Source organism: Camelus dromedarius, chromosome 24 (genome assembly GCF_036321535.1).
Source record: "Camelus dromedarius isolate mCamDro1 chromosome 24, mCamDro1.pat, whole genome shotgun sequence".
Lineage (NCBI taxonomy): Eukaryota > Metazoa > Chordata > Mammalia > Artiodactyla > Camelidae > Camelus > Camelus dromedarius.
Genome location: NC_087459.1, coordinates 21,876,725 through 21,896,294, shown reverse-complemented (window position 1 = coordinate 21,896,294; position 19,570 = coordinate 21,876,725). Strand labels below are relative to the sequence as shown.

Genomic DNA, 19,570 nt, shown 5'->3' with positions numbered 1-19,570 from the left:
GTCAGGTCCCAGCCCAGGCAACCCCTCCACCTACACCCAGACCCCACCCAGTCAAGGGGCCATCAGCCACTCACCCCCTTGGGCAAGGGGCACACGGACACCTGGCCCCCCCGAGTCTGCTCATAGTAATGGGGAGCCCCGATGAGGACCAGGTCAGAGCTGCCATCTCTGTTTACATCCACAGAGCAGAGGGAGGCTCCAAAGTAGGAGCCAATCTGAAAGAGATAAGGCCAGGATCACATACCTCTGAAGCAGAGTGTGGCGGTTTTCTCCCTGTGGTTTTCAAGCCAGCCGCAGAAAATCCTTTGGAGGAGATGCGATCCTCTATGCAATTCGTGATAAATCCTTGTTTGAATATACTGGCAGCTAGAGGAGCATGTTACATCCCCGCCAGCAATGTATCAGGGTTCCAATTTTTCCACATCTTCACCCACATTTGTTATTTTTCTTTTTTTTCTTTAAATAGCCATTCTAGTGATATCCTTATTGTGTTTTTGATTTGCATTTCTCTAATGACTAATAATGTCAAATATCTTTTCATGTGCCTATTGGCCATCTGTATGTCTTATCTGCAGAAGTATCTATTCAAATCCTTTGCCTGTTTTTAAATGAGGTTATTCATCTTTTTATTGTTGAGTTGTAAGAGTTCCTTACATATTCTAAATACTAGACCTTTATTGGATATATGATTTGTAAATAGTTTCTCCCATTCTTTCCATTTTCTTGATAGTGTCCTGTGATGCTCAGGAGTTTTTAATTTAATGAAGTCCAATTTATCTATTTTATCTTTAGTTGTTTGTGCTTGTGGTGTCATATCTAAGAAATCGTTGCCAAATCCAAGGTTACAAAAATTCACCTATGATTCCTTTTAAGAAGCTTATTATAGCTTTAGTTCTTACACTTAAGTCTTTGATCTATTTTGAATTAATTTTTGTATATTGTGAGGTAGGAGTCCAAATTTATTCTTTTGCATGTGGATGTACAGTTAACCCAGCAACTTTGTTGAAAAGATTCTTTTTCCTTATCGAATGAACCTGGTACCTTTGTTGAAAATCAATTGACCATAGATGCATAGGTTTATTTCTGGACCCTCAGCTCTATTCCATTGATCTAAAGGTCTATTCTTATGCTGGTACCTGTCTTGATTACTTAAACTTTGTGGTAAGTTTCAAAATTGGGAAGTGTAAATCCTCCAACTTAATTCTTCTGTTTCAAGATTATTTTGGCTATTCTGGGTCTCATGCATTTTCATATGAACTTTAGAATCAGCTTGTCCATTTCTGCAACATTGTTGAACAAGCCCATATTCCTGGGATAAATCACACTTGGTCATGATCCGTTATGCTTTTTATAGATTGCTGGGTTTGATTTGCTGATACTTGGTTGAGAATTTTTAAACCATTATTGGATATTGGTCTGTAATCAGCAAAGGGTCTTAAACTGAAGACTGATATGTAAACAGTTGCCCATTTAGAAAGTTCACCCTCTCTCTATGGACTAGAGGAGGGAGGCAGCATGGGATTTAGGGAGACTGACTAGTAAGGAAGCTACAGCTCGGTCCATAGGAAAGATGTTATGGCCTAGACCAGGCTGATGGCAGCAGAAATGGAGGGAGTGGATAGATTTGAGATCAGTCTGTTCCCTACACTTCTTCCCAGTGTTTTCTCCCACACTGCTCCCACCCCGGTACACACACATTCTGAATTTTGTCTCATGCTGTCTCCTTCCTCTGACCCTTTTCTTTCCCTGCTCTTCACTTTTCTAGCTCTTCTACTTTAACAGTCACTTCCTCCAGGAAGCCTTCCCTAATGCCCTTGTGTGGGTGCCCCTCTCCTTTGCTCTCATAACACCCAGACTGCCCCAGTTTTAGTATTTATCATCCTGGTTTGTAATTTGCGTATATAATATCTGGGGATGGGGAGTGCTGACCACCTTGGGAGCCAGCCTTCCCCATGTGATCCTGGACCACACACACAAAACAGAGAAAGTAGCACCACATCCATACTTGACCTCCTGGAATTCCCTTACACATTCTCCGCCCCCACCCCCTTATATGTTGCGGGCACTGACACCACTAACCTTCAGTATGTGTTGGTTAAAAACCTATGGAAAGACCATATGGAGAACTTGACTCTGGGCCAAAAATTTTGACAAAGCAATTCAGGTGTCAGAGCTAAGTGGTTTCATTCACACATGATGCATTAATTGCAGGCCCAAGAAAACCACTGATGAAAATTAAAGGAATACACACAGAACTACAGGCACAATATCATGAATGCAGTCCTATTTCAAGAATTTGCAAAGATGACTCTGACTAGATTTTTGCTTCACACACCATGGAAGATGCCTTACTTAAGATGCAACCACTCTGCTTTTGCAGGAGTGATATTCAAAATATGGGATTGCTCAGGCACTGACCGAGGCTTAGCTGGAGTGGGTCCCAGAGGTCCCCTGAGGTGCCCCGCCTGACTTCACAGCTGCAGGATCATGGGTAAGATCAAGGAGTACTGGGGGAGGGGCCAGAAAACATGATGCGGGGTGGGGATGTCTCAGGGAAGCAGCTATTTATTGACAGGTAGAGAATTATTTCAATATTTTAATAACTAATATGGCTATACTGGTTATGTACTAGTCAGATACCAGCTTTGTGTACAGGTAGACTTGTAGAGAGCTCTGTACAGGTCAAGTGCTGTGACTTACTGTTATTAGAACACAACGCCCTCAAATGCAAAGTTGGCCCCACAGCTCTCCAGCTCAGAGCCCTCTGAAGTCTCCTTGACATAACTCTGCCACACTTGGCACCCAGTGATGCCCATCCTAGAAGCCCTCAGAACCCAGGACCCAGGACCCATGCCCCACACACTCTGCACTCACCTGGCTGCCCTTGACATCGGCGATTTTCTCCCAGGCACCAGTATCCTGTCTGAACATCACCACCAGACCAGTATGCTGATACCGAGGCGCCCCCAGAACCAGGCTTTGCACCCGGTTCCGGAAAATGACGTCGGCAGCATAACCTGAAGACAGTGAACTAAGAGAAGGGCTTTCCCCCAGAGACCCTCCCCCGCTCTAGCAGGCCTATCCCTTGAATAGAGGCAATGGGCCAGCCCCATGTGTGGGAGGACCCTGCACTGAATTCCTGTTTGTTAACATAATGAAAATGAAGCTTTGAAATTTCTGTCTTTAAACCTATCCTAAGGGTTTGTAAAAGATCCAAGGTCATCTACACTAGTCGATTTAGGCCATATTCTGACCCTTTCTTAGAGAAACCCTGCCCTCTCTACTTACCCAAGTAAGCATCATTCATGTCTGAATCTACCCTGGTTGTGTTGATGAAGGTGACTTTATCCTTTGATATATACAGAAAGGCTCCACCAGCCCAGTCAAAGCTCCCCACAGTGCCCAGCAAGAGACCATTCTAGGAAAGAAGGTAGAACAGAATTAAGCAATCTAGAGTTTTCATGCACTCCCTAACAAAACCCCAATGGCATTGCCCGCAGAAGTAGAACAAACGATCCTAAATGTGTATGGAACCACAAAAGATCCCAAGTAACCAAAGCAATTTTAAGAAAGAAGAACAAAGCCAGAGGTACCACACTTCCTGATTTCAAACTATATTGAGAAGCTACAGTAATCAAAACAGTATGGTATTAGCATTAAAACAGACACATAGATCAATAAAACAGAATAGAGAGCCCAGAAATAAACCCACACATATATGGTAAATTAATTTATAGTAAAGGAGTGAATAATATGTAACAGGGAAACGACAGTCTCTTCAATAAATGGTGTTAGGAAAATTAGACAGCCACAGGCAGAAGAATGAAACTTGACCACTATCTTACACTACTGACAAAAATCAATTCAAAATGGATTAACAACTTGAACATAAGACCAGAAATCATAAAACTCTAAGAAGAAAACATAGGTGGTAATTTCCTTGACATCAGTCTTGGTGATGATTTTTTTTTTTTTTGATTTAACACCAAAAAAACAAAATAAGCAGTGGGACTACATCAAATTAAAAAGCTTCTGTTTAGCAAAGGAAACCATAAGCAAAATGAAAAGGTAACTTACAGAGCAGGAGAAAATATTTGCAAATCACATATCCAATAAGGGGTTAATATCTGATATATAAAAAGAACTTATACAATTCAAAAAAAAATTTTTTAACCTGATTAAAAAATTGGCAGAGAATCTGAAGAGACATTTTTCCAAAGAAGACATACAGAAGGCCAAGAAGTACATGAAAAAAAAAGTGCTTAACATCAGTAATCATCAAGGGAATGCAAATCAAAACCACAATGAGATATCACCTTATACCTGTTAGAATGTCTGTCATAAAGAGAAGAAATGAAGAGTGTTGGCAAGGATGTGGAAAAAAAAGGAAAGCTTGTACGCTGTTGATAGAAATGTAATTGGTGCAGCGACTACAGAAAAGAATATGGAGGCTTCTCAAAAAGTTAAAAATAAAACTACTATAAGATCCAGCAATTATACTTCCAAGTAAATGCCCAAAAGAAATGAAAATACTAACTTGAAAAAATATTTGCAACCATGATCATTACAGCATTATTTACAATAGCTGAAACATGGAAGCAACCACTGTCCATCAAAGAGGTGCCTCCCAGCAAGTACCCATCAGAGAAGAGACCCTAGATCCTTGCACCTCTTCTTCCCCCTCATCTAGCACCCCCCAACACCAATTAAACAAAAGACCACTTACAGAGGTGATGGCAGCACTGAAGCCTTCCTGAGACATCTCATACTCAAAGGAGCTGGCACTTCCTGACTGCGTACCTGTGAGGGAAGAATGCTCTACATTAGAGAAGGTAGAAGAGCCTAGAACAGGAATGAGAAACTCAAACACTATGGCTGCCAGACTATGGGAGACTCAGATGGGAGCCATAGGCCCCCACGTTTTTGTTTTTTTTTTCACATTTCCTCTGTTATGCTTTTCTTTCTTTTCTTCTTCATTGATGTATAGTTAATTTACAATACTATGTTAGTTTCAGGTGCACAGCATAGTGATTCAGTAATTTTTGCAGATTATACTCCATTACAGGTTTTACTAGTATAATGGCTGTAATTCCCTGTGCTGGACAGTATATCCTTGTTACCTATCTAGTCTATACCCCTTTTAAAGGGATGGTGGCTATTTGGCTCAGCTAATTTTCTCCAGGTAAGAATGTGGTCCTCCACTATGAACTCATCTACAAAACAGAAACAGACTCACAGACATAATAAACAAATCTTATGGTTACCAGGGAAAGGGGATGGGAAGGGATAAATTTGGGAGTTTGAGATTTACAAATATTGGCCATTATATATAAAAATAGATTTTTTTAAGTTCCTTCTGTATAGCACAGGGAACTATGTTCAATATCTTGTAATAACCTTTAATGAAAAAATACGAAAATGAATATATGTATGTATTTGCATGACTGGGACATTGTGCTGCACACCAGAAACTGACACATTGTAATTAACTGTACTTCAATTAAAAATTTTTTTAAAATAATAATTTTTTAAAAAAGAATGTGGTCTTCAAGGTGTCTAATCTTCCAAATTTTCAAGAGAAGCCACAAATCCAGACTGTATATGAACTTCCCCCTGTTTTTAAATTCTTTTATTCAACAAGCATTTATTGAGCCCTCTCTACGTACCAGGCATTATTCTAGGCACTGGGGATACAGCATTGAACCAAACAGAAAAATGTTGCCAACACATCCAAATTTGGGGAAAACAGTGTGTGGGATTTGGTTTCCCTACCCTCCAATCCTCAGCTTACAGCCAAGACTTGGAAAATTAGAGATGAAAGTCTAGATCCTTCCATTTCAAAGGAATTGAGCAAGTGAGACCAGAGTCGCTGGGAACTGGAGCGAGAAGAGGGTTGAAGCCGAGGGTCAGGATAACAAGGGCAAGGAGGTTCTAGTTTCTAGAGGGGAATATATGTTGGGGGGTGAGGGGCTGCCTTTGGAACTGCTCCGGGAACTACAAAACTTTAGCTCACCCTCAATCGCAAAGATCTTCTCCTGAAGCTGGTTCTGAATGGTCTTCAGAGCTTCAAAGTTATCCACCTGGAACACGTGATCACGAGACGGCTGGGATGCAATGGTATTAAGCTCTTTGCGAGATTTCTTACTGTTAAAGGCATCGCCCACCTGTTACCAACAAACAGAGGCCGAATCAGACACTTTCTAGGGGAACCACTCTCCTCCAGCCAAGAAAATTCTACAGGAAAAGAACCAAAACGATGTTTGTCCAAGGAAGGAATGCACCCGAAAGCCCCCGGGACAGGGCTGCCAGGTATGGTAGGGCAGGCTGTACACTCTACATTGTGTCAAGGGAGAAATTGGAGCTGAAATCCAGCCTTTGGTCCATTTGCTGTGCCAGGCCTCCCGGTGTGGGACTGACCTCTCTCAGAAGGAGGGGAGACTCTTCCTTCGTATGAAGGTGTTTGCTACTGGCCAGACCAGACCCCCTTGGTGATTCCTGTATCTATGTCATACAAGATACAGTGGTAGTTTGATTACACTGATGTTCCCAACCCTCTACCCATCCCTGTATCCAAGCCCTTTCCCCAAAGCTGTGCTGTGCCCTCCTCCTCCTGGCAGGGCTTTCTGTCCTGCTCATCGTCTCTGAGCTCAGTCACGTGTACTGCTTTAGCCTGTGTGTGTTATCACATGCGATACAAACAGAGGCTTGAAAAAGTGCTTGTGGTATTTCCACTTGCTCTTTTTGTTCCTCTGCCTTCACCACAAGGACACGGCCAGGCTAGCCCACTGGAGGATGAGACACAGGAAGCAGAAGAGCCAAGTTCCCCAGGTTGTTCCAGCCCAGCAGACTGACGTGGCTGGTGACCCTCGGAAACGGAGAGAGAGCCCAGCCAAGATCAGCGGAGCTGCCAACCAACCTGCCGCTGATTACAGATGCATGAGTCCAGCTGGGACCAGAAAAACTGCCTAGCTGACCCACAGATTCACTTATTGTTGTAAACCACTGAATTTAGGGATAGTTGGTTACATAGGGTTGTTATGACAATAGTTCACGGAGACGGGGGCATACGCGCTAGCAGTGATGGCCCTTGTGCCACTCTGATGCGACTGATGTTTGCAAACTGAAAGGAGGGTCTATCCAAGGAGAAACCCTCCACAGAAACATCAGGCCGGGGAGCCACATTTCCTACCCCAATGACATAGCGAATGACTCTACGTCTATCTGCTTCAGGGATGACATCCTTGTACTCCAAAGGATCACCAAACTTTTCTCCATCTGTGATGACAACTAGGATCTTAAGGGCGTTCTCTCTGGCTCCTCTGCTGCTGTGAAACAGTTCTCTTCTGTCCAGGGAAGAAGAGGGAAAAGTTAAATTCGAGCAGACAGAGATGCACTTGATGCTAGAGAAGGAACATCAGCAGTTACAGATGCAACTGGGCCCTCTCTAGTTTGGGGCTTGGGCTCCCACTGAGACACAGCTGCGCCAGGACCTGGAAGGGCAGCAGGAGAACAGGAGAGCGTGGAGAGAGAGGAAGGCCTCATTGCTTTCAGATTCTTTGGTGTAGGTTGTTTGGTTTTTTTTTGAACAGGGTATTATTCCTTTTAAATTTAAAAAAATTAATAAGCTTAATTGTGCCCTCATTAAACCTCTCCTGATTTGACACAATGGCTGTTTAGCTCATCTTCCTGCACTTTTGTTCCAGTCCCCACTCTTGCCTCTACACACACACAGAACAGAATGAACTTTCCAAAACAAGATGTGGTGACGTCACCCCACTGCTTAAAATCTTCAATGGATCCGCTGGCTTTTCAGTTGCCTTGGTGACCTGGCCTCAGCTGATCTTTCTAGCCTCCCTCCAGCCTTCCTCTCACTTTCCCGCTTTACTCCCACCATTCCTCACAACTTGCATTTCATGAACACGCCAGGCACCATCTCTCCTCCACCCCAGCCCTGTCTGAACAGCTCCCCTCATCCTGCAGAGCTCAGCTCAAAACAAAACCTCCTCCTTCCACCCTAAGCAAAGCGGGAGGAGCTTACACCACTTTGAGGATTCCTGTGGCAGTATGTGTCCTCCCAAGCAGCTGTATTATTGGCCTCACCAGCAGTTCTGGGTAAGGGTTTCTCTTGAAATCGTTGAAGGTGAAGTGAATCTGGAAGTCTTCAGAATACTGCATCAAAGAGAACTGGGAACAGGCACCTCGTATTACACTGGAGAAGGTGCCCCTCCTCCCCCTTAAACAGCTCCCGGCAAGCCCTCCATAAATCTTGAAACACTCCAGCCTCCAAATTCCTCCAAATTCCACACTGCCCCCAGACCTTCTGCCTCACCAGGACAGAGACTGACCATCAGCTCCCACTTCTCAGCACTAGAACTCAGCCAGAGATGACATGTGGTTTTCATCTCCCACGCCAACCCCTATCAGTGAGTCTGCCTGCTTGACAGAGGGCTGGAAGAATGCTGAGACTGCATCCAGACAGAGCAGGAAAGCAAATCATGAAAGAAAATGATGATCAATTGGCAATGTGGCATCACCTGCCAACAAGAAGGGAACATGTGGCAGCCTGGTTGCCATATATGTGCCAGCCTTATACAGGCTGTTCCCTAACCTACCCACTGGCCCTCACCAAGGTTTTGGACTTTTGAAATTGACTCATCACAGTTGAGACAAACTCCTTCATCCGCTGAAAGTCTCTTGGGTTGATACTACCAGAGCCATCAATCAAAAAGGCGATGTCACTGTCCTGCTGAGGGCACCCTGGGGAAAAGGGAGAAGAACATGACATTGATTAAGTACTAGAGACCCAGGGTTCGGTTTTTGCACATCAGCCCTCTGGTGAGCAACGAGAATGAAAGGAAAACAAGACGCAAGCCATGCTCCTAGCTAAGTAAAAACATGGGACAAAGCGGGATGGAGAAACTGGGTTCATTCTGCTCAAGGCTGTCAGAGAAAGCGGTTTTATCACAGCTACCTCGTGAAACATGAGAGAGAATTAGCCAGAAATACAAAGGGAGAAATAAATTACAGGGGAAGAAAGGAGTAGCACATATAAAGGTATGCTGGATGTCCTCCCCTCCTCTGCTCCCAGCCCCAAATCCACTTTCTACTTTCCCCCCCTCTGGAGCTCAGCCCACATGGACCACATCAGCAGGTCTCCTTCACCCTCTGGCTTCTAGCTGTGTTTGCCTAATTGGGAGCCTCAACAGGAGACTGGAGGGAGGGATGAGAGTGAGATCAGAGTACTCTCCCTTCGGCTCCCGCCCAGCAAGGCTGCTTTGGGCCAACCGTGTTCCTTAACAGATCAGGGCTCCTCTCAATGACACCGGCTTCCCATGACGCACTCTCCTTCCAGATTCTGGGAACTTCTTTCTCTCCCTGGCTCCTCAGCCTAGCGTGGCAACAGCTCTGCTGCTGTTCATCCTGGGTCCCTGGGCTGTCCCTTGTAGTTCCTTTAGATCCTTTCTAAATACAGTTGACCCTTGAACAACGCAAGGGTTAGATGCCCCCATCCTCCGTGCAGCTGAAAAGCTGGGTATAAATTTACAGTCTGGCCTCCATATCCGTGGTTCTGTATCCACAATTTTGCATCCGTGGATTCAACCAACTTCAGATCTCCTAGTACTGTAGCATGAATTTAGTAAGGAAAAAAAATCTGTATATAGGTGGACCCATGTGGTTCATACGAGCCGTTGTTCAGGAGTCCAGTGTAGAAAGGGACAGCATGAAGGATTTTTTTAGGGGGTAAAAGAATTCTTTTGTATCTTGTTCGTGTTGGTGTTTACACAAATCTAAGCATATCTTTTTTTTTTTTCGTTTTTTTTTTTTCACTGGCCCCCAACCTCATCCCTAGGCTACCACTAATTTACTTTATAGATTTTGGAGGCAGTTTTTTAAAAAAAATTTTAGCTGTACTTTTTTTCTGTGGGGGGAAGATATAAGCATATCTTAAAATTAGTGAAACTGTATACTACAAGAAAAAAAGGTCAACTTGACTTTATTATCAGTGAAAAAAATAGGATAAAATTACCCAGAAAAAGTATTGGATTTTTTAAAAATAGATAGGCAGATTCAAACATTTATATGGAAAATAAACAGAGAAGATTAGCTAGAAATTTTCTGAAAATCTCAAAGATGTGCTAAGTGAAAAGAATCTCAGTACAGTGTGTGCAGCACACTGCCATTTATGGTCCTAAGTGAAGTATTCGGGTGCATATGTCAGCAAATCCATGGAGCACCCCCAGAAGAATCCATGAGAAACTGGTAACAGTGGCCATTGTCTCCCAAGAAGGAAACAGGAGGCTGGGGGACCCAAGAGGAAGAGATTTTTACAGTCTATACTTTAGTGCCTTTTGAATTTTGAGCCCAGTGCATGTATAATCCATTTTTAAAGAAATGAAAATGTTTTTAAAAAGATGAGTCTGGAATGCCTAAGGGAGAGGACTGAAGAGGGAAATGTGGGAGTGGGAGCTGAAGCCACAGAGTGGGATGCGGTCAGGCACGAGGAACATGTGGGCAGGAACGGAAGCTGTAACTCGGTGCCCTTAGGTGGGCAGAGAAAGCAGAGGAAGGCAGCTTGGAGCTGAAGCTCTGCAGAAGCCCTCAGTAGGGGAAGAGGCAAGAGAAGAGAGGAAGTGAGATGAGGGAAGAAGAAGAGAGATGTCTGACGTCAAGCTGTTTGGGGAAAGAAGAGGTGATCTGCAGGTCACATTGGAAAAGTCACTGAACGTGAGGACAGAAAAGAGATTTGGCATTTAGAGGGTCACAGATGCCATTTGCAAGTGCAAGGTCTATATGATGGGTGTGCAGAAGCCAGAGGTCAGAGAGTAAAGAATCATGGCCTGGGGGCAATGGAGACAAAGAGAGAGAATTCTTCCAAGAGGTTGGTGGTGAAGGGAAGCAGAGATGGCAGAAGCCGGAGAGGAGAACAGAGAGGGAAGGTTATTTTCATTGCTATCAGTTTTGGTGGTTGATCATTCTTAAGATATGGGTAGCACGAACATGTCTACATTCACAGGAGGGGGACACAATTTATGCTTCTGCAGAGAATGAGTGATTAAAGGCGTGGGTGGCCTCAGGAGTTGGTGATATGAGAAAGCCTTAAAAGCCCAGATGGAAGAATTACTCATGGAAAGACAGAAACAGGTCTTCCTCTACCCATTGAGACACTGCCAAAAGTGATGACACTGAGGAAATATGGACAAGGAGAAGGGAGGAGTGGAGAGGCAGCCTTGGTTTATTCTCTTAAGGAGGGAAGGTTATCCATTGAGAGTGAAGGACAAAGGAGTAGAGCTTGAGAAAATTAAAAAAAAAAACTATTACAAGAAGACATATCTACACCAGAAATTGACACAACATTGTAAACACTATAATTTAATAAAAATATATATACCAAAAAAAGACATATCTGCCTTTGGTTCCAGAACCAACTTGGAGATAAGCAAAAAGGTGGCCAAGCAGTTAAAGAAATCACTGTCAGAAAGCAGCTGGAAGAAAAGATCAACTCACTCTTTTTCAATCAATAAATGTTTGAGGAACAAGGGTGTGGCAAGCAGCCACCAAGATGGTCCCCAAGATTCCTGCCTCCTAGTAATAAGACCCTTGCACAGTCCCTTCCTCTTGATTGTGAGCTGGACTTTTTAGCTCAGTTCAAAGAAATATGGCAGGAGTAATGAGCTGTTTACTTCTGAGATTCGATTATGAAAAGACTGTGACTTCTGTCTTCGGTATTTACTCTCACTCCCTTGTCCACTCACTCTGAAGGAAGCCAGCTGCCATGCTGTGAGCTACTCTACGGCGGGGCCCATGGGCTAAGCAAGTGAGGAAAGACTTCAGCCAACAGCCAGGGAGGACTGAGGCCCTCAGGCCAACAACCTTGTAAGTGAGCTTGGAACTGGACCTTCCCCCAAATCAAGCCTTCAGATGAGACCACACCTCTGGTTTGACAACTTAACATCAAGCTCATGAGAAACCATGAGACAGAAGCACCCAAATAGGCCATGTCCAGATTCCTGATTCATAGAAACTGTAAGATAACTAATGCTTGTTGGTTTTGTCTATTAGGTTCAGGGCCAATTTATTAAGCAGCAATAGATACAAGAGCATGGAGCAGTGAACCAGCTAAGCAATATCCCTGCTATCATGGAGCCTACATCCCAGAAGAAAGGACATATTAAAAACAAGCAAAATATGGATATATAGATATGAAGATGGTAAAGTAGGGCAATGTGGCACAGAGCAATGGTGGAAATGATTAGAAGAGCCACTCAGGGAATGCCTCTTTGAAGAGGTAACATTTGAGCTGAGATGACAATAATGGGTTGTCAGCTAAGATCTGAGGGAAGAGTCTGACAGGCTAAAGGAATGGTAAGTGCAAAGGCCCTGAGGCAGAGACAGCTTAGTGTGGTTCTTGGAGAAGAAAGGCACCCAGAGTGGCTGGAGCACAATGACTCAAGTAGAAAGGATGGGAGAGAAGTTGGAGAGGTGGACGGGAGCCATACCAGCTAAAGCCTCAAAGGCTATGGTCAGGTTGAGACCCACTTGAGACAATGATTGAGGACAATGGTTGAGACATTGGTTGAGGACAATGGTTGAGACATTGTTTGAGGGCAATGGTTGAGACATTGTCTCAGAAAGATGAGTGGCTACATCAGAACTTTTCTCAAAGTGCAGAAACACTCCAACCTCTCCATTGACTCTCTCTCCACTGGAACTCAGTTCCCTCACCCTTCTGCACCAAGACCTCTAAATCGAGCCCCCAGCCCAGTCCTGCCTGTGCCCTCTGGTCTCACACTGCTTGTCTATACTCTCTGCTAAAGGCAACCCACCTCTGAAGGTCTCTGGGAACCTCCGGGGCTGCTGCAGTAGGTTGGATCCAAACAGGAAGCACATGCCATTCACATAAGTGTTCTCCTTGCAAGTTTGGTGCACAGTGGGGCCACAAGCCTAGGGGTCAGGGAACGGGTGAGAGGGGCTGTCACTGCTTCCTATCCTTTCACCCTGGCACCTCCGCCCTCCAAGACCCCAGGCCTAGCAGTCTTGGGCCCCCATCTCCTTCCCTTGGCCATGACCCAAGACAACTCACCAGCAGCCGGAAAGGTTTGGTGGCAAATGCCAGAGACAGGCCTAGGGACATGTTCACAGCCTGTTGAGGGACTGGGGGAAAGATATATACATGGTCACCCTCAGAGGGATGCAAGGGGCTGTGTAAGAGCTGAATAGGAGGCCAGGAGCCGGGCCCCTGGGCCCCCAACCACAGATCCCTCCCCCCCCCCCCCCCGCAGGACAAAGGCAATGCCTGGCAAGTCCAGGTGTGTGCACAGGTGGAACCTTAGCCTTGGGTCCCCGCGAAGGGCAGGGACTCACCCTGCAGGAGGATGGGCTCACACGTGCCCATGCTGTAGTCACACTGGTAGAGGCCACCTGTTTGGTTAGCAGACTTTATCTCCTGGGGGGCTCCAACCACCAGCCTGAGGGGAGATGAGGGAACAGATCACCACAGAGACAAGAGAAAACTGACTTGTGAGGAGAGGAGGAGAGCATGGAAGTTCCACCATCCAGAGTAAAAGCTGGGGCACCACCCTCACAGGGATTCCCCAGCTCCCAGAAATAGGAGGAAGATTCAACAAAGGAAAAAAGGGGAACTTTTTTTTTAACCATCGATTGTTTATTGTAAATATTCTTGTAATCCAGTCATTTGCATTTATGGTCCCAGAGATTATTTCACTAAGTTCAAGAATTTCTAAATCCTGAAGGCCAAACCATGAAGACAAACAGTCTACACGCCTAACTTGAAATTGCTTCCCCATTCCTGCGTCATGCAGGAATGCAGTACTGCAGGGTGGACAGGAACACAGGCCTTGGCATTTTGCTGCCTGGGATTAAAATCTAGTCCCGTTGTCACTTCGGTGTGACCCTGGGCAAGTCAGTTAATTACCTTATTATGCTTCAATTTTCTCATCTCTAAAATACGGATAATAGTATAGCCGAGGGAACTATATTCAATTTTTTTGTAATGAGCCATAATGGAAAATAAACTGAAAAATATACATGTATGTATGTATGTATACATATAACTGAATCACTTTGCTGTACACCTGAAACTAACATTGTAAATCACTTACACTTCAATTTTTAATTAATTAATTAAAATATGGATAATAACAGTATCCACTTCAAGGTTATTATCAGAATTAAATGAGTTAATCCATGTACAATCCAAAAATGGGAAATTTTTAATCTTGGAGGGGGAAGGGCCTCTCTAAAGATGACATAATATCCAGAGGTCACTTAAAAATGAATACATTCAACCACACGATCACTTTAAATAAATTTCTGTATGTGATCAACTAAAGTCAAGTCAAAAGACAAAAGATAAACTGTGGAGAGGGAGGTTAGCGACTCATACCCCAGACTACTTTCCTCAGTATAGTCAGAGCTCCCACAAAACAATAAGGAAAAAAAAAAGAAAGAAATGAAAAATGGGCAACAGATGATAAACAGTGTTCACAGAAAAGGGAAGAAATTTCTCTTTAAAAAGAAATACAATTTAAGATTAAATTGAGATACCATTTCTCACCTATTCAGTTTACAAAGATTGTAAGTTTGATAACACTGATAACCTGCTGGCAAACGGGTGAGGAAGTAGATGTTTGCATAAGTTACTACTGTGAGTGTACACTGTTGCAACCTCTGCAGGGGGTAATCCAGAAAACTGTATTAAAATTACATATGCACATATATCCTTGGATCCAGCCATCCTAGTTCTAAGAATTTACTTCCAAATGTACTTGCCCACTTACAAAATGTCAGCATTGTTCTTATAGTAAAAGTCTGGAAACAATCTAATGTCTATTAAGAAGAGATTTAAATGTAATACAAATGTAAATTACAGTACCTCCAAATAACAGAATATGATGTAAGCACAAAAAAGAATGAGGACGCTCTTTATGCATTTATCTGGTAAAATCACCAAGCTGTATTAAATTTTTTTAAATGCAAAGGACAGTATAGAGCAGAGGCCAGCAAATTTTTTCTAGAAAGGCAACATTATTTCCATAAATATTATTTCTGCAAAAGTAAATATTTTACGGTTTACAGGCCGTAGATTCTCTGTCTCAGCCTCTGCTGTAGTCATTCTGTTGCTGTAGTTCCAAAGCTGCCATAAATGATAAATGAAAAGTTAGGTGGGGCGGTTGTCAATAAAATGTATTTACAAAAACAGGCAGCAGGCTGTAGTTTGAGGATAACGTGCTACAAGCTGCATGCAGGATTGGGGGTTAGGAAAACGCGGAGGTCTGTGCAGCGCAGAATCTCTGTGAAAGAGCACTCAAGAAACCATTTACCAGGGGCTCTGCTGGGGACAGAAGTTGGGGAGACCATGAAGAGGAAACTTTTTACTATCATATTCTTCTGTATCTTTTGAAATTAGAACGTTGACAAATCAAGAAAAACAAAAATCAAGGAAATTGTGAATTTTTTCTTCAGGTATGTTAAGTCTGGGAAAGAAAGCTTGTGAGACATGGGATTCTCCCCGCAGCCCTTACCGGGATCCTTCAAGCTGGACCACACTCTGCCCGAAGCCCTTTGCATTGTTTTGGAAGATCACTGGGTTTTTAGTGTCCAGGTTGAACCCATGACTTAAGGCCAAGGCTGAAAGGAGAACAAGAAGGTGGCGGTCAGGAGGATATAAGGAGATAGTTAAGAAAGAACTTGCCTTTCTGCCCCAGGCATCTTCCTGCTGGGATTCACCCAACCCAGCAAGGAGATGAGTGCCTCCCAGGTCCAGCTCTGACAGCCTGGAGCAGAGATGGCCACAGTTTCTATAAAGGACCAGATAGTAAATATTTTAGGTTCTGTGGGCCAAGAGGCAAATAGAATATATTACACAGGTACTTATATAACAAAAGAGAAAGTGCATTTCCACAAATTTTTCATTAAGGAAATTCACAGCATAATAATTAAGTACAATTTTGGGGTAATACAAATTTACTGATGAGACAAATGGATTCTTCGGGGGAGATAACATACCCCTTCACTGGTATTCAAAGTTAGTGTTCCCTGTCAAGAATCAATTATAAATGTTCATCTGGGACCTATGACTCTCAAGTTGTACAAAAACCCACAGTGGAATCCTTGCCTTTTGCCCACAGACACACATTTTGCTGATTCCTGGGCTACGGCTCAAAGTAGAGAGTCACGGAAAACGTTTTCACACATTGTATGGGGAAGTCATTCTGGCTTACACATAACTTAACTTGAATTTTATGCTAACTAAAATAGCCTGTTTGTAGCCAAACATGCATTGTGCATCTGCTTTCATTGCTAAAGGAAAGGGTACACTGGCCACAAGTAAAGAATGTCCATGTTAAAAATAAAGGTTAAATGCCTCCCTTGCTGGGACACCAATGCTGGTCCTCCTTTGATGATGACACCCTTCCCAGGTGCCAAGGCCATCCTGACTCGCTGTGTATGTGCTGATCTGTTGGATTTTTTTTTTAAACCTTGAAGGAACATATCCCTGACTTGTTTGATGTTCTTTGCTCTGACAAGATATAAAACTATGCTGAAAATCATGCTTCACCAGAGCAATTCCTCAGAGTTATCTGAGAGGCTATCTTCTGGGCTATAGCCCTCAGTTTGGCTCAGATTTTCTATTCCTATTATAGATTGTTTATTGATTATTTCCATCAACAGGTGTGTTCAGCCCATCTCTGAACTGCAACCTGTGTTCCCACCCCAATGATTTGCCCAACAATGAAGTTCCTAAAGACTCAGGCAATTTCCTTCCTATGCAATGCTCGAGCATTTCTTTCCCTTCTTTGGTTCATACTCCACAAAACACAGACAAAAAAGGAAACAAATTTGAACCATCAGCCATTCAACAAACATTTACACCTGGGTCCTTGGAAAATAGGAGGCAAATAGGAGGGGGTGAGGCAGGAGCCAAGAGGAAATTCTCTGAGAAGAGAATCCAAGACCTACTGTGCAGCCTTGGGCATATCACATCACCTCTCTGGGCCTCGGTTTCCTCATCTGCAGAGTGAAGGGGCCAGCCAAGTCCCCTCATAGAGTCTATGAACTGACTCACTCACCCAAGCTTTTCTGGCCATCCCAGGTCTACTCTGCTGCTTGAATCCCTTAACCTTCCCCAAATCCCCTTTGTCTCTCCCCAGTCTGACTTCTAAATACTCTGTACCTTTTCTTTCCACTCCCAAACTCAAAAACTCCCCACCTTCTTCTCAGCCAGAAGACCCCCCAGCTCCTGGCGCACCTGTTAACAGAAGGACTCTGTGAGCCATCGCTGCAGAGAGAAGGAATGGTGAGGCTGCAGGCACCACTGAACCACTTCAAGAAAGCCACCAAAGCCAGAAAGGACAGAAAAAAAAAGAAGTAAGAGGCAGAAGTTGTCAGAGACTCAAAGGAAGAAGGCGGAGGCTCAGCGACCACATGGCCCGGCTGGACTGTCCTCCCTGGCTACTCACAGCCTGGGCTGCCTCCCCACCCAGTCACTATCCCAAAGGTGTCTTTGTTTGCTCACCTGCTTCTCGAGTTGGCCAAAACATTATGAAAAGCAAGGAACAGACTTAGGACTTGCCTCCCGGAACATGTGTTCTAAACATCAACACAGACCAGGCAAGGGAGGGGGATGACACTACGTGACGCCCTGGAAGCACTCTTTGCCAAATGTCCCTCCCTCCTGCCCAAGGAAACAGGAGTACCATGTAACCATCAATGAGGACAACTCAGGTTCAGGGAAATCCAGTGGTTTTTGAATATTATTTAACATAACAAAAGTCTCGAACCCTTTTACCCAGGAATTTCACTTCTGAGAATTTATCCTAAGAAATAGCTGAGAAGTACATTCAAAGATGTCTGTATAGACTTGTTCACTGCAGCACTGTTTTTACTAGTGAAAAACTAGAACAGCCCAAATATCCAATAACAGAGGCGGCTTTATATTCCGTAGTGTCTAGTTATTTCTGAATCTGTTTTCAAAGACACAGAAGTATATTTTCATGAAATATATAGAACACCAAACCATACCTTGTATGTGTCTGCCAATGTCGTTCCCAAGCCAACCATTTTTCAGTCTCTAACACATTTTCTCTTGCCCCTGGTTCTACTTGCTTAATAACCAGAGCAAAGAAATGTGTGCTCTCTGTAAAAAGTCCATTAAAATTCTGTACATTTTGTTTTTAAATTACTGGTTTAAAAATATGTGTGTATGGGGCGGAGGGTACAATTCAGTGGTACAGTACATGCTTAGCATGCATGAGGTCCTGGGTTCAATCCCCAGTACCTCTGTTAAAATAATAATAATAATAATAATTAATAATAATAATAATAATAAATAAAATTAATTAATTAACTAATAACCTCTAGCACCAAAATATATATGTGTGTGTATAGGAAAGCCAAAATGTTGACAGCGGTTGTGTCTGGTAGGTGGGACTACGGGTGTGCTCCACTCTACTGCAGCACAGCAGACCTCTCCAAATCCTAGTGATTTCAAACAGCAAATTCTTACTGTTTCATGGTCCTGTGGATTGTCCAGCCTCATTAGCTCTCACTACGGAATCTCATATGGCTGCAGTCAGATCATGACTGGGGCTGGAGTTCTTGAAGGCTCAGCTGGGCCTTTCTGACTTTTAAAATAGATCACTCCCATGGCTGAAAGTTGGTGCCAGCTGTAGGCCAGGAGCTCGGCTGGGACAGTCAGCTGGAGGACCTACTTGTGGCCTCTCTGTGTGGCTTGAGCTACTCACAGCAGAGTGGTTAGATTTCAAGAGCAAATATTCCAGCAAGCATTGCAAGCTTCCGGTCTCTTAAGGTTTTGATCTGGAAACTGTCACAGAGTCAAGTTCACCTGACTCTACTGGCCACACAGTCACAGAGCTTGGCCACATTCAAAGAGAGGGGACATAGATCACACTTCTCAGTAGGAGGTGTGTCAGAGAAAAGTGGTCAGCTTTAATCTGCCACAGGATGATTTTAATTTTCTTCTATATTTCTTCTGTACTTAAAACTTTTAGACAAAAAAAGAAAGACTTTTATAATCAGAAAGAAAATAAAAACACCAATAAATAACTTAAACAACAAAGTGCCTATACTTGTTAGCAGGAAAAGGGGCTGAGCACAAACCAATAAGGCCATCCGCCCAGAATGAATAGGTACCAGGGTGTGGGGAGCAGTTTAATAAACAACCTGGGTTTGGGGTTTTTTTCAGGGGAGGATCTTTTTTAATCCCTTTATTGTGTGGTTCCTGTACAGTAAACTACACATGTTACAGATGTACAATTTGATGAATTTTGATAGAAGTATAAGCTGGATTTGCTTTTGATAAAAAGCTTTCCCACACTGACCACCACAAGAAGCTGCTATAGCTCGGCCATCAGGGCCCCTCCTCACCCTGAACAGTGGTCAAGAGCCCACTATGTTTAAAGGCATAGGCAAAATCTCACTGCTCCGCCAATAGTGTGCACCTGAACAGGTGCCCACAAGTGGGTACCTAGATGTAGGCTTTCAGCCATCCCATGCATCCCCTATTCCTACTCTTGATAAAATCTTAGCT

The 19,570-nt window shown here is 43.7% G+C and overlaps 1 protein-coding gene and 1 long non-coding RNA gene across 3 annotated transcripts in view; one reads left to right on the top strand and one right to left on the bottom strand.

The window, feature by feature from the left end:
* Positions 1-17,374, top strand: part of LOC135319225 (uncharacterized) — a 37,113-nt gene extending 19,739 nt beyond the window's left edge. For both annotated transcript variants that reach the window (XR_010377690.1, XR_010377689.1), the window contains 2 exons: positions 2,381-2,491; positions 17,242-17,374. This is a non-coding gene — a long non-coding RNA (uncharacterized LOC135319225). The remainder of the gene's footprint in view (positions 1-2,380; positions 2,492-17,241) is intronic.
* ITGAM (integrin subunit alpha M) overlaps positions 1-17,399 on the bottom strand; it is a 28,524-nt gene extending 11,125 nt beyond the window's left edge. Inside the window, exons 1-13 of the mRNA XM_010980818.3 lie at positions 17,270-17,399; positions 15,543-15,648; positions 13,363-13,466; positions 13,082-13,152; positions 12,825-12,942; positions 8,627-8,757; positions 8,039-8,184; positions 7,190-7,343; positions 6,014-6,164; positions 4,727-4,800; positions 3,289-3,418; positions 2,875-3,017; positions 75-215 (exon numbers count right to left, since the gene is read on the bottom strand). Coding sequence (XP_010979120.2) covers positions 75-215; positions 2,875-3,017; positions 3,289-3,418; positions 4,727-4,800; positions 6,014-6,164; positions 7,190-7,343; positions 8,039-8,184; positions 8,627-8,757; positions 12,825-12,942; positions 13,082-13,152; positions 13,363-13,466; positions 15,543-15,648; positions 17,270-17,297 — 1,497 coding nt within the window. The 5' untranslated portion in view covers positions 17,298-17,399. The remainder of the gene's footprint in view (positions 1-74; positions 216-2,874; positions 3,018-3,288; positions 3,419-4,726; positions 4,801-6,013; positions 6,165-7,189; positions 7,344-8,038; positions 8,185-8,626; positions 8,758-12,824; positions 12,943-13,081; positions 13,153-13,362; positions 13,467-15,542; positions 15,649-17,269) is intronic.
* Positions 17,400-19,570: the final 2,171 nt, after the last annotated feature.